Genomic DNA, 14,441 nt, shown 5'->3' with positions numbered 1-14,441 from the left:
CAGCTCGTTTGTTGGTGAGGATGAAAGTCACGCACCAAGACACACTCGTGAGGAGAGAAAAAAAAAAAAAAGAGGAGGAAGATGAAAAGTTTCAAATCATTCATTCAGAGTTTTACAAAAGTCTTAAACAGAACATAATGTTGTGATGTCAAACACAGAACAGATTCAGCTTCTAGTGCTTTTCTGTTATATTTACTTCCTGTTCTGATGTCGGATGTTAAACACGGTCAAAGTAATAAAACGTGAGGTAGAAACGCTGCCTGCAAGTCCAAACTCAGGGCTTTAAAACACTCTGAACGCCTCGTTTCTGATGTTTTTTTCTATCTTTCTGACGAGATGACGTCGGCTCGTCGCACATGCTCATAAACAGCCGTCTGCTCTCTAGCCTTGGTTGCTAGGGTGGTTGCTAAGGTGGTTGCTAAGGTGTTTCCATGTGTTGTTCAGCTCCAACATGTTCGGACGGATTTGAGAAGTTGACATTTGGAGTAAAGAAGGAGTTTTGTTTACATAGCTTCCTGAAAGCTGACCAATCAGAACAGAGCGGGCCCATCAGGAGGCGGGGCTTAAAGAGACAGAGGCTGAACTGAGAGGCTGCATCACCTTCATCGTCTTTCTTCCTCTGTTTTTTTCTTTCAGTTTTCCACGTGGCCCCGCCCTCCTCCACTCATGGCCACCTCCCCCGGCAACCGTGCAGCCCCGCCCCCCGGCAACCCCTGCTCCCTTCCTCCCGCCTCCAGGACAAACATCAGAAGCTGAAGGAGAGCCGCAGAGTGTCCACCTTCCTCCCTCCTTCCTTCCCTCCTCTTCCTCTTCCTCCCTCCTCCTCCTCCTCCTCACTGTCCTCACCTCCTCTCCTCCCTGACCCCCATCCCTTCCGTTGCCGCGACGACGACCTCGACAAGCCCAAGGGCAAACGTCCCTGCAAGACGAAGCACATGGGCGGCGAGACGGCGAGAGATGGAGGAGAGATGGACGAGGAGGAGGAGGAGGAGGAGGAAGAGGAGAGGAGTGGAAAGGTGAGTGAGAACGAGGAGCGCTTGTTTTATTTATCAAAAGAAAGTTTCACGTCATTAAAGGGTCAGTTCACACAAAACTACTCGTATTTTTAGCAGCACTTTCCTCTTTGTTTGATTTTTGATATTTCTGCTTATAGTCGGCGGTCAAAACACCGAATCAGACCTCAAACGCACCTGCATGTGGTGATGAGAGCAGTTTGGGAGCGCTTGTTTTCTTGTAAACAAATGCAAATGATGTGACTCAGCATGATTTAAACGCCCACAAGCTCCAATGCTCACACCACGGGGGGGGGGTCAGGTAAAAGTGTGCAGTTTGGAGCTTTGGTGCTCGAATGAAACACACCCTACAGATCACATGTGGGGGGGGGAAGAGCTGGTCAGGGAGCGCTTGTTTTCCTCCTCTGATGTGGAGGCACACTCAGATGAACACGGCGTCTCCAGAGGAATCTTGTCTCGGGAGCGCTTGTTTTCTCTACGTGCTGGAGGAAGATGTGAGGAGGCAGCTGAGAGCTCAGGGAGGTGTTTCACAGCAAACATTAAAAAAATATTAAAACACATTTAAATATCAAACCGCAGCTGGAGAATACTTTAAAAAACGTTAAATGACAAACAAAGTCTGGTTTGTGTGTAAACGTTTAGCTCTTATTGTGGTGGAGACAATAAGAGCTAAACAGCCCTCTAACTGTAAAAACATGTCATTTTATTTTTAATTTATGTGTCGCTGCTAACCGCCGCAGGACAAGACGTGTGTTGATGTTTATAAATCAGATAAGAAGGAAAGTTTAGCGGGAAGCTAACGTTGTTTCTTGTGTCGTGTAGCAGGATGCAATCAGGCTCAGTGTGACCGTCTGCTCTGACCGTTTATTTATGGTTTACAGACGCAAAATAAACACTTAACATGTTAAAAGACAAAAAAAAACATAAAGAATCACAAGATATTGAACATAAAACTGTTTGTAGTTTAAATATCGTACACATGATGCAGCTTCTGTCTCTTTTCTTGAGCTTTTCCCTTCGTCCTCTCTGTTAATCGTTGCAATTATCGTCCTGATTGGAGCTCGCTGGGAAAACTCAGCAGGGACGTGTGTGCGTGTGTTTACTGTGTGTGTGTGTGTGTGTGTGTGTGTGTGTGTGTGTGTGTGTGTGTGTGGCGACGGCTTGTGTCGTTTTGACAGCTGCTGCACCGGAGATTTCCTCCAGGCGCACACACACACACACACACACACACACACACACACACACACACACACACACCAAAACACACACACACACACTGTCTCTCACTTTTGCTCGACCCTCCTCCTCCTTGTTTGAGTCTGCTGCGCTAGAAAACACACACACACACACACACACACACACATACACACACCAAAACACACACACGCACACACACCTCCAGGGCAAAGCTCGCATCCTGTTTGCCGATGCGTGGCGGCGAGCGGCTTCGTTTGACAGACTCATGCACGCACACACACACACTCACTCACTCTGACACACACACACACACACACACACACACACATTATCACGCACACGCTGTCTGGCTGCTAAGCGCCGGAGACGGTTGCCGTGGCGTCAGCAGCTCAGCAATGCAGATTTTCATGCGTCTCTACCTGCCGCTGATTATTCTGCTTTTTCTCCGTTTAAAGACAGAAAATACAAACAAATCAAACTCATTTAAATTTCAATGAAGAAAAAACAGGAAATAAAAATATTTTTTTAATTTGAATCAAATTAAATTCAGATGTAAATAAATTAAATTTAAGAATAAAAATATGCAGATAAAACGTAGTTTTGATATAAGAAGACAAGATTAACATGAAATAACTAATAATGACAAATATAACTTGAACAGTCTAGAGCTGCAACTAAAGATTATTTTAATTATTGATTAATCTGCTGATTATTTTCTTCTTTAATTGATTAATTATTTGTATAAAATAGTAACTAGATACCAGATCAGTAGATGTTCAGTTTGCTGTCATGTTTGACACGTTTGAGAAACTGTAACGACTGAATATTTGGCTTTTTTTTTGCTTTGAAAAACGACTAAAACGATAAATCCGGCATCAAAATAGTTGCCGATTAATTGTCTGTGGATGGACTGATGGTTGCAGCGGTTTGAAAGGTCATTACTGAATTAAGTTTGGTGGAAACATGGTGGAAGAAGTACTGAGATCTTTTAATTAATTAAAAGTAGAAAAAATACTCCACAATTAAAAGTCCTGTATTCAAACACAGAAGTACAAATTAAAAATATCAATAATTATGCAACATGGCCCAATTTAGAGTGTTATATTTACCATAATATATATATATATTATTTTAATATGAACACAGATTCATTAACAGCCTTTTAATTTATAAAGTTCTCTAATTTTGTATAAAAAGTGAACAGTAGTGAGTGGAAATACTCAAGTAAAGTATAAATACGTTGATATTGTACTGAAGTACAGAACAGATCAGCTTTAATGGTTGTAACCATGGTAACAGCTGATGTGTTTTATATCAGAACAGACAATAGAAGAGGATCTACGTCGGAGCCCTGTGGTGCTCCGCCGTCACCAAAATCTGACAGAAACTTTTCTTTCTTTGTACGTCAGAGTCAAAGTAACGAGCTGCAGGAAACAACATAGTCTTCATTTGTTTCTCCTTCCTCCCTCCATCCTCTCCTCCTCCTCCTCCTCCTGAGCTTTCTGTCATCAGCCTCAGGCTTTCACACACACACAGACAGAGTCGTGGGAGCAGAGGTGGTGACAGCGCTATTTTTGACCGAGCCTGGAAAAGTAGAGCTGAGTGTTTGTGTGTTTAAGAGGAAACATCTGACAATGATTGATGCAGAGAAGAAGAATAGAGTCAGCCTGTTTTTGTTTAATTGCCCATGTGGATAATAAAAACAATCCTCCTTTTTCTCTCCACAAACACACACACAGGTCTCTCCATCTCGCTCGCCCGGCCGCCGGCCTCCCTCTCCGCAGCACACACACGCCGCCCGGCCCGTCCCTCCGGAGGTTCGCCGCCTCATCGTGAACAAAAACGCCGGAGAGACGCTGCTGCAGCGCGCCGCCCGCCTGGGATACGAGGTAACGAAAACAAGTTTATACACTGACGCTGAGAGCAGATGTTTGTGTTAAAGGACGAGTTCAGTCAGGAGACCAAAGACCTGAAGCTAATATGAAGCTTCAGCGTCCAAATGAGTCAAATCAAGTAGATATCTTTCAACGTTACAGTCTTTTTAGTGCCAAAGTTCCTCTTTTTGTTACTATACTTCCACCTGCAGCTCAACAGGGAAACACACTGTGGATTTTATCCTCCATCACTTCCATTGAAAGCACATTTGAAGGATCTTTTAATATCCAGTGTGAACAGGAGGAATGATTACAGCGATGGATGTTAAAGTGCTGTTTGTGTGGAGTCGCTCATTAAACCTGCAGGAATTACTTTCAACATAACATAAAACTCCTGATTTCTCTCGTTGTAATTAGAATAAACGCATCATTTCATGTAAATCTCAAACACATGATGCTGAAGCGTGCAGGGCGGCGGCGGCCCAGCGGAGACGCATCGCTACTTCGTCTGTAGCGGCTCCTGGTCGGTCGTCCGTTGGCGAGGAGTTAATGGAGGTTTCTGAAGGAGCAGCTGATAAAAAGTTCAAACAGGAACATTTAGTTTGTAGATTTGAACCTTCAGTTTAATGATGAATTTACTGCATGTAAGTCAGAACTTGTTAAAGTAAAGTGTTACTAAGACGTCTAGAACAGGGAGTTTCTGTAAAAGTAAAAATACTCTAGAAAATACTACAAATTAAAATCCTGCAAAAGTTAAATATTTATAAGATACTGTCATATATCATATTGACTGATTGCTGCATCTGTGATATAAAGTGCATTATTAATACATTATTATTATTATTATTTAACAAAAAAATCACATTGAAAAATAAAAAACTTAAATGAAATATTTCATGAATTTATCCTTCAATTCTGTCCAACAAATTATAAAATACATATAATATATAGATTTAAAACACAAAAACAACACTAATAATAATAAATATGAATAATAAGAATAAGAATTATTATTATATAATTAATAAAATGGAAATATTTAAAATATTTTCATTATAATCCGTAAATCAGAATCCCGTCCACTGGAGGCCACATTTGAAATTATGAAGTTTGTATGTTGTTTTTATTTAAAAAGGAAAATAAACAACAAAAAAATAACATAAAGAGACAAAAACATATTTTCTTGTTTTTTTTTGTTGTTTTTTTAAAATCTGAGCTTTATTAACTTGAGCTGAAGTCACGTCTTGTTGCAGTTTAACATTTTGAACATCAGAAATTTACATGGAAATGAAGCCCAGCGTCTTCGTTGTTCCTCCTCCTCCTCCTCCTCCTCCTCCTCCTCCTCCTCCTCTGCTTCATTGTTCTGCCTCGCTCGCTCTTTTTCTGAGCCGAGATCATTAATTCACACACACTCTCCATCCTCTCGTCTTCCTTGAACTTTAATCCCTCGCTTCCAGATGAAAAAGAATAGAAAGAGACTCGCTTCTCCTCCGTTTACATCCCTCTTTCTTTCTTTCTCCTCTTAAATTGAATTAGACCTCATCTCACCACTCGTTCACGTCTCACTCTCGCTGGTTTTTGTCCTTAAAACATTAAATTCCTTCAAGAAATTTGCCTTGGATGGTATTAAAAAGTCTTGAATTTAATCAACACATTAGTTGACTGATATGACTGTGAAAAGGAATTAAACTCTATTAAAACAGTGATAAAAAGTCTTGAACATTAAGAAGAACGATAAAATGAAATGAGGTTTCTCCTCGTGATAAAATGAGGTTTCTACTCGTGATAAAATGAGGTTTCTCCTCGTGATAAAATGAGGTTTCTCCTCGTGATAAAATGAGGCTTCTACTCGTGATAAAATGAGGTTTCTCCTAGTGATAAAATGAGGTTTCTCCTCGTGATAAAATGAGGTTTCTACTCGTGATAAAATGAGGTTTCTCCTAGTGGTAAAATGAGGTTTCTCCTAGTGATAAAATGAGGTTTCTACTCGTGATAAAATGAGGTTTCTACTCGTGATAAAATGAGGTTTCTCCTAGTGATAAAATGAGGTTTCTCCTCGTGATAAAATGAGGTTTCTCCTCGTGATAAAATGAGGTTTCTACTCGTGATAAAATGAGGTTTCTCCTCGTGATAAAATGAGGTTTCTCCTCGTGATAAAATGAGGTCTCTACTCGTGATAAAATGAGGTTTCTACTCGTGATAAAATGAGGTTTCTCCTCATAATAAAATGAGGTTTCTCCTCGTGATAAAATGAGGTTTCTCCTCGTGATAAAATGAGGTTTCTCCTCGTGATAAAATGAGGTTTCTCCTCGTGGTAAAATGAGGTTTCTCCTCGTGATAAAATGAGGTTTCTCCTCGTGATAAAATGAGGTTTCTCCTCGTGATAAAATGAGGCTTCTACTCGTGATAAAATGAGGTTTCTACTCGTGATAAAATGAGGTTTCTCCTCGTGATAAAATGAGGTTTCTCCTCGTGATAAAATGAGGTTTCTCCTCGTGATAAAATGAGGTTTCTCCTCGTGATAAAATGAGGCTTCTACTCGTGATAAAATGAGGTTTCTCCTAGTGATAAAATGAGGTTTCTCCTCGTGATAAAATGAGGTTTCTACTCGTGATAAAATGAGGTTTCTCCTAGTGGTAAAATGAGGTTTCTCCTAGTGATAAAATGAGGTTTCTACTCGTGATAAAATGAGGTTTCTACTCGTGATAAAATGAGGTTTCTCCTAGTGATAAAATGAGGTTTCTCCTCTTGATAAAATGAGGTTTCTCCTCGTGATAAAATGAGGTTTCTACTCGTGATAAAATGAGGTTTCTCCTCGTGATAAAATGAGGTTTCTACTCGTGATAAAATGAGGTTTCTACTCGTGATAAAATGAGGTTTCTACTCGTGATAAAATGAGGTTTCTACTCGTGATAAAATGAGGTTTCTCCTCATAATAAAATGAGGTTTCTCCTCGTGATAAAATGAGGTTTCTCCTCGTGATAAAATGAGGTTTCTCCTCGTGGTAAAATGAGGTTTCTCCTCGTGATAAAATGAGGTTTCTCCTCGTGATAAAATGAGGTTTCTCCTCGTGATAAAATGAGGTTTCTCCTCGTGGTAAAATGAGGTTTCTCCTCGTGATAAAATGAGGTTTCTCCTCGTGATAAAATGAGGTTTCTCCTCGTGGTAAAATGAGGTTTCTCCTCGTGATAAAATGAGGTTTCTCCTCGTGATAAAATGAGGTTTCTCCTCATAATAAAATGAGGTTTCTCCTCGTGATAAAATGAGGTTTCTCCTCATAATAAAATGAGGTTTCTCCTCGTGATAAAATGAGGTTTCTCCTCGTGATAAAATGAGGTTTCTCCTCATAATAAAATGAGGTTTCTCCTCGTGATAAAATGAGGTTTCTCCTCATAATAAAATGAGGTTTCTCCTCATAATAAAATGAGGTTTCTCCTCGTGATAAAATGAGGTTTCTCCTCGTGATAAAATGAGGTTTCTCCTCATAATAAAATGAGGTTTCTCCTCGTGATAAAATGAGGTTTCTCCTCGTGATAAAATGAGGTTTCTCCTCATAATAAAATGAGGTTTCTCCTCGTGATAAAATGAGGTTTCTCCTTGTGGTAAAATGAGGTTTCTGCTCATAATAAAATGAGGTTTCTCCTCGTGGTAAAATGAGGCTTCTCCTCGTGGTAAAATGAGGCTTCTCCTCGTGGTAAAATGAGGCTTCTCCTCGTGATAAAATGAGGTTTCTCCTTGTGGTAAAATGAGGTTTCTGCTCATAATAAAATGAGGTTTCTCCTCGTGATAAAATGAGGTTTCTCCTCGTGGTAAAATGAGGCTTCTCCTCGTGGTAAAATGAGGCTTCTCCTCGTGATAAAATGAGGTTTCTACTCGTGGTAAAATGAGGTTTCTCCTCGTGGTAAAATGAGGTTTCTCCTCGTGATAAAATGAGGTTTCTCCTCGTGGTAAAATGAGGTTTCTCCTCGTGGTAAAATGAGGTTTCTCCTCGTGGTAAAATGAGGCTTCTCCTCGTGATAAAATGAGGTTTCTCCTCGTGATAAAATGAGGTTTCTCCTCGTGATAAAATGAGGTTTCTACTCGTGATAAAATGAGGTTTCTCCTCGTGATAAAATGAGGTTTCTACTCGTGATAAAATGAGGTTTCTACTCGTGATAAAATGAGGTTTCTCCTAGTGATAAAATGAGGTTTTTCCTCGTGATAAAATGAGGTTTCTACTCGTGATAAAATGAGGTTTCTACTCGTGATAAAATGAGGTTTCTCCTCGTGATAAAATGAGGTTTCTCCTCGTGATAAAATGAGGTTTCTACTCGTGAAAAAATGAGGTTTCTACTCGTGATAAAATGAGGTTTCTCCTAGTGGTAAAATGAGGTTTCTCCTAGTGATAAAATGAGGTTTCTCCTCGTGATAAAATGAGGTTTCTACTCGTGGTAAAATGAGGTTTCTCCTAGTGATAAAATGAGGTTTCTACTCGTGATAAAATGAGGTTTCTCCTAGTGGTAAAATGAGGTTTCTCCTAGTGATAAAATGAGGTTTCTCCTCGTGATAAAATGAGGTTTCTACTCGTGATAAAATGAGGTTTCTCCTAGTGATAAAATGAGGTTTCTACTCGTGATAAAATGAGGTTTCTACTCGTGGTAAAATGAGGTTTCTCCTCGTGATAAAATGAGGTTTCTCCTCGTGATAAAATGAGGTTTCTCCTCGTGATAAAATGAGGTTTCTGCTCATAATAAAATGAGGTTTCTCCTCGTGGTAAAATGAGGTTTCTGCTCATAATAAAATGAGGTTTCTCCTCGTGGTAAAATGAGGTTTCTCCTCGTGGTAAAATGAGGTTTCTCCTCGTGATAAAATGAGGTTTCTCCTCGTGATAAAATGAGGCTTCTCCTCGTGATAAAATGAGGTTTCTCCTCGTGATAAAATGAGGTTTCTCTCAGGACAAACTTTACAGCTTTAACTCAGCTGGATTTGAACCTGTGACATTAAAGTTGCAGCACTGAGTCTCCACTGATGTCCTTTATTGAAATTCAGGTGACGTTTGAAAATCATTTGGCTTCTGAGGGCAGAAAATTATGTGTGTGTTTCCAGGCGTTTGTCAAACACACACACACACACACACACACACACTCACACACACTCACACACACTCACACACACACTCACACACACGGTGAATATTTCATGCGCAGTGTGACAGCTCTTGTCAGGGCTCACAAGTGTCACCCTGCCTCTCTCTCTCTCTCTCTCTCTCTCTCTTGTTGAGGTGCGGCGGTGAAGCTAACGAGCTCAGTTTGCAAATGAAGCCGTCATCCATCACGGCTCCGCTGGGCACACACACACACACACACACACAAACACACATGAGCGCACACACATTTTTTCAAGGTGCAATCATTTTCGAGAGCAGCAGCAGCAGCAGAAGAAGAAAAGGAGGGAGTTTTCATTATATTTCTCATAAAATTTCGTCTCCTCATCTGCTTTTCTGAAGGTGGAACTGCTCCTTTACCAATAATGTGTCACTTCTTCGTTGGTGTTTTGTTACACACCTGTAAGGCTGGGATATACTTTTACGATTGATGAGCTGATTGATCAGACCAACTCGCAGTCAAGACATTAAATCAAAGACCGTTTCAAAGAAAAACAACAGAGTCAGTCGTTAATGCACCAAATCAACATACATTTATGTGCCAGTGACAGGACCCTGTAGCAGCTGTTAATGTGGAGCAATAAAGACAGCTGTTATTGACGCTACCACAAACGATTCATTTCATTATCGATTATTGTTCTGATCAATCATTTTGTCTGCAACACGTCAGAAAATGAAAGTTTCCGAGAGTCCAAGGTGACGTCTTCAGATATCTCATTTGTAACCCAAAGATATTACTTCTTTAGAAAACTAGCCAAGTTTAATTGCACAATGGAGGATTGAATTCTATGTAAACTATGTGTTTATGGGATGTAAATGATAATAAATAAATTATCACATTTTCTGTATAATTTTGGTCCGAAAATTGCAAAATGCAAGCATTTCCTCTCTTTCTTTTTTAAAAATCTGAAAGTGCTGCTCTCACTGTGCTGCTCTCGTGTCTCCTTGCCGTCCAGGAGGTGGTGCTGTACTGTCTGGAGCGACGGATCTGTGACGTCAACCACAGAGACAACGCCGGGTACTGCGCCTTGCACGAGGCCTGCGCCCGCGGCTGGCTGGGGATCGTACGCCACCTGGTGGAGCACGGAGCCGATGTCAACTGCAGCGCTCAGGACGGAACCAGGTACGAGTCGAGGCGAATGAGTTGATCGTAGGTGGTAATGTGAGTAAACATTGAAAGACAAGAATATAAATCTTAAAATCTTATGTAAACAATGCTGTAACTATCATTGAGGTCAAGTTCTCTGCAATATTTCTGGTAATTTGCGTGTTTTAGCGCCGATATAGAAAAGTGTATCATCTGCATATAGACGAATCAGAAAACAGAACAAGCACTAATATGGAATTCTGTGGTGCACCATTTGCACCTTCATTTGCACACTGTAAACAAATTATATTTCCAATGGAATACTCATTACCTACTGTAATTATTTTTCAGAATTATCATTAATAGTGCCATAATCGTTAATAGCAAAAAATGTTAATTACAAGTTACTGAATTTAGAGCCCAAGGTGACATCTTCAAAAGTCATGTGTTTAGTGCTCTCCCCAAAATGCTGATGTTTCAAAAACCCCAAAGATGTTCAGTTTACGATGATATAGTGTATATAACACCTATATGCAAAGCAACCCGGCGATATATAAATGTTTCCCTTTGTTACTGGATAGACTTGGTTTCAGGAAACATGTTTTATAAAGCAAATTTATTCTGAGTCTTGTTTCTCGTCAGGCCGCTGCACGATGCCGTGGAGAATGACCACGTGGAGGTGGTGCGCTTCCTGCTGGCCTGTGGCGCCGACCCCACGCTCACCTCTTACTCTGGTAGAGGACCAATCAACATGACCCACAGCGCTGCCATGGAAACCTTCCTGGAGGGTAAGAGGTGTCGTTATTACTGCTGATTGTAACACGCACAGTTGCAGGAGTTATAAAACTCGAGTCATAGACAGATTAATACAGTGCTGTTTTCAGTCTTTTCATGAGATTTGTTGACTGTAAGGAAAATTTTAAATAATGCCTCCATCACTCAATCACGCTTTCTTCTGTTGGGGTTGAACAAGACTGATACTGCATTTTTTAAATACGACATTGATGCCAATTTATGTCGGGCTCTAGTCAAAAAAATAATTTAAATTTTGACCAATATTTGTTGAGATGTTTCAGTCTGAACCAAAGTGACTGACCGGCCGACCATTCATAGATTCACACCGCTAACGTGGCTAAAACATCTGGATAAACACTCAGCATTCAGAGATACCAGATATAAAAGCAAACATGTTTTTCCTTTGAAATGAACAAAGTGAATCGACGTGTTAACTTGGACAACACTGGTTTCATCCTGGTGATGTCGCTGGAGATGGAGATAGAGAAAGAGAGAGAGAGGGAGATAAATGAACAGAAAACAGAAAGAAGGAAGAGCAGATGAAATAAAAAAAGGGGGATGAGAGAATAAAACGTATAGAAAGAAACTGATTCAGTGAAAACGGTGGAGCACACGAGAAGGAAATAGACGAGAGGAAAACGATGCAGCGCGTGTTTCTGTGTGTTTCGGTGTGTGTGTTTCTGTGTGTGTGTTTCTGTGTGTTTCGGTGTGTGTGTTTCTGTGTGTGTGTTTCTGTGTGTGTGTTTCTGTGTGTTTCGGTGTGTTTCCGTGTGTGTGTGTGTTTGCCAGCCTGTCTGATTACCATTCCCTGCCTGTATTTGTTCGCTCTCTCTCCCTCTTTCCTTTTTTTCTCTCTCTCTCCAGAGGGGTTTAATGAGGCTTGGCTGCTGAATCCCAGAACAGCTTACTGCCACACACACACACACACACACACACACACACAAATACACACACACACACACACACACACACACACACACACACACAAACACACACACACTCCTGCCAGCATCCGTCTACTCAGCGCCAAGCGCCGCAGCGACGAGCCGGCTCCGTCTGAACACAAACACTCATCTTCTTCCCGTCTTTCACTGCGTGTGGATGTGTGTGTGTGTGTGTGTGTGTGTGTGTGCATGTGTGTGTGTGTTTGGTTCTATTGTTTTCATCTCGCTGCCTTCATCCTCTCTGATTGGTCGCCTCTTTGATCGCCCGCAAAAGCCACTAAATCTCCGTCTCTCTCTCTCTCTCTCTCTCTCCGCAGACTATCTCTCTGACCTCCAGGGAAGGTCGGAGGGCGACCCGGGAATCTACTGGGAGTTTTATGGCAGCTCTGTGTGCGGTTAGTTTACACACAAACATGCATGGACAGAATCATCAGGGGAGAAAGACTCGGGGAGGCTGGGAAAATATAAATAAGTCAGGATTAAAGGAACTAGGCCCACAACTAAAGACTAAAGTTAGACAACAAATAAATATGGTTAAACTTGTAGTAAAAGAACCAGAGTTCCTCTCAGATCAGAGAAGTTTCATCTGAAATACAACTAAAGAATCAGGACTAAAAAACAAACCAAGACGGACTAATGGAACCACTCCAAAACCAGTCACTGATAAACCAGTTCAGATGACAGGAAGTACTGTTAAACCAACTTAACCACCACTGAACTAATTAAGACAAAGGAACTCAACCAACTGGGACTAAAGGGACCACTACTAAACTGAATAGAAATAAAGGAACTACCTTTAAACCAATTAGGACTTAAGGAGTTAAACCAATTGGGAGTAAAGGAACTACCATTAAACCAATTAGGAAACAGGCTTAAATACTGGCAAAAGAAACTGGACCAAAGGAACTAGAATTTAATTAATTAGGGATTAAGGGATTAGTACAAAAGAAATTAGTGCTAAACAAATGAGACCCAATGGAACTAATTTGGACTAAGTGGTCAAAGCCTAATGGAACCAGATCTCAACAAAGTCACCTGGACTAAACAAATCCTGACGAAGGAATCAAGACATCATGGAACTATGACTATAAGGACTACAAGAATGGGAACTGACAGAAGCAGGACTAGACATACTGGATCTATGAATGAACAAATGAGGTCTACAGGAACTGGGGCTAATGGAACCACCAAAGGAGCTACGCTTCTTAAAGTACTTCCATCACAAATGTTATTCTGTTGTTGGTTTGTTTGTGTTCTCACAGAGCCGTCCAGCGAGGGAGGAGTGTACAACATCCTGGCTGACCCGCCCGGACCAGAGGAGGAGGAGGAAGAAGATGAAGAGGAGGATGAAGACGAGGAGCAACGTGCCAGGAGGGAGGTGTTCGAGTTCGAGCTGTCCGACCAACCGCTGCTCCCCTGCTACAACATCAAGGTGTCGCTGTCCCAGGGGTGAGTCAGAAATACGCCTCCGCCGGGTGTCACGCTCTCAGGGTTTAGTCCTGGTGATAAAGGAACCAGGACTAAACAACACCGGGTTAATCATATTCAAAAGGAACAACGACCAAAGGAACAACCGTTAAAAATATAAGGTAGACGTTTGAGGGCTAAAGGAACTCGGACTGCAGGAGCCAGACACAAACATGTTAGACTAAAGGAACTCGGGTTGAACTTACTGGGGATAAAGGAACATGGACTAAAGGAACATGGACTAAAGGAACTAGGGCTAAACATTAATGAAATTTGGACTAAAAAGACTAAACACAAAGGAACAAGGAGTAATTGAACCTGAGCTAAACTTATCAGGGTTCAAGGAACTTGAGTTAAACTATGACTAAAGGAACCAGGACCAGACAAATTAGAACTTAATGGACTTGGACTACAATAAGTTAGACTAAAGGAAGTAGGGCTAAACATATTGGGGCTATAGGGACCAGGACTATAGGAAAAAGGACTAAATATTATGGCTAAAGGAACTAGGACTAACAGAACTTGGGCTTAAGAAACCAGTGCAAAACTTATCAGGGTTCAAGGAACTTGAGTTAAACTATGACTAAAGGAACCAGGACCAGACAAATTAGAACTTAATGGACTCGGACCACAGTTAGTTAGACTAAAGGAAGTAGGGCTAAACATATTGGGGCTAAAGGGACCAGGACTAGCAGAACTTGGGCTTAATACACTAGGGCTAAACTTATTAGGACTTATAGGGAGCCGACACCAAACATATTAGAACTAATAAGATTCAGGTAGCTCAGACTAACGGGCGGTCCACACCGAGAACGGTAACTATGACGATAACTATAATACTATAACTATAAATATATAGTTTTAATAATCATTCTGACTCATGTGGTCGGCGGAATCCACGCCACAACTACGTTGAGGTCA

The 14,441-nt window shown here is 41.0% G+C and overlaps 1 protein-coding gene across 3 annotated transcripts in view; it reads left to right on the top strand.

Annotated features, from left to right (window-relative positions):
* LOC122976041 (BCL-6 corepressor-like) overlaps positions 1-14,441 on the top strand; it is a 46,221-nt gene that overhangs the window by 27,128 nt on the left and 4,652 nt on the right. Inside the window, exons 7-12 of one of the 3 annotated variants that reach the window (XM_044344289.1) lie at positions 637-1,016; positions 3,950-4,099; positions 10,184-10,350; positions 10,957-11,102; positions 12,371-12,448; positions 13,316-13,502. In XM_044344289.1, coding sequence (XP_044200224.1) covers positions 637-1,016; positions 3,950-4,099; positions 10,184-10,350; positions 10,957-11,102; positions 12,371-12,448; positions 13,316-13,502 — 1,108 coding nt within the window. The remainder of the gene's footprint in view (positions 1-636; positions 1,017-3,949; positions 4,100-10,183; positions 10,351-10,956; positions 11,103-12,370; positions 12,449-13,315; positions 13,503-14,441) is intronic. The other 2 variants (XM_044344292.1, XM_044344291.1) reach the window with 2 other exon arrangements.

Source organism: Thunnus albacares, chromosome 24 (genome assembly GCF_914725855.1).
Source record: "Thunnus albacares chromosome 24, fThuAlb1.1, whole genome shotgun sequence".
Lineage (NCBI taxonomy): Eukaryota > Metazoa > Chordata > Actinopteri > Scombriformes > Scombridae > Thunnus > Thunnus albacares.
The sequence above is the reverse complement of the archived record's forward strand: the minus strand, read 5'-3'. Positions and strand labels throughout refer to the sequence as shown.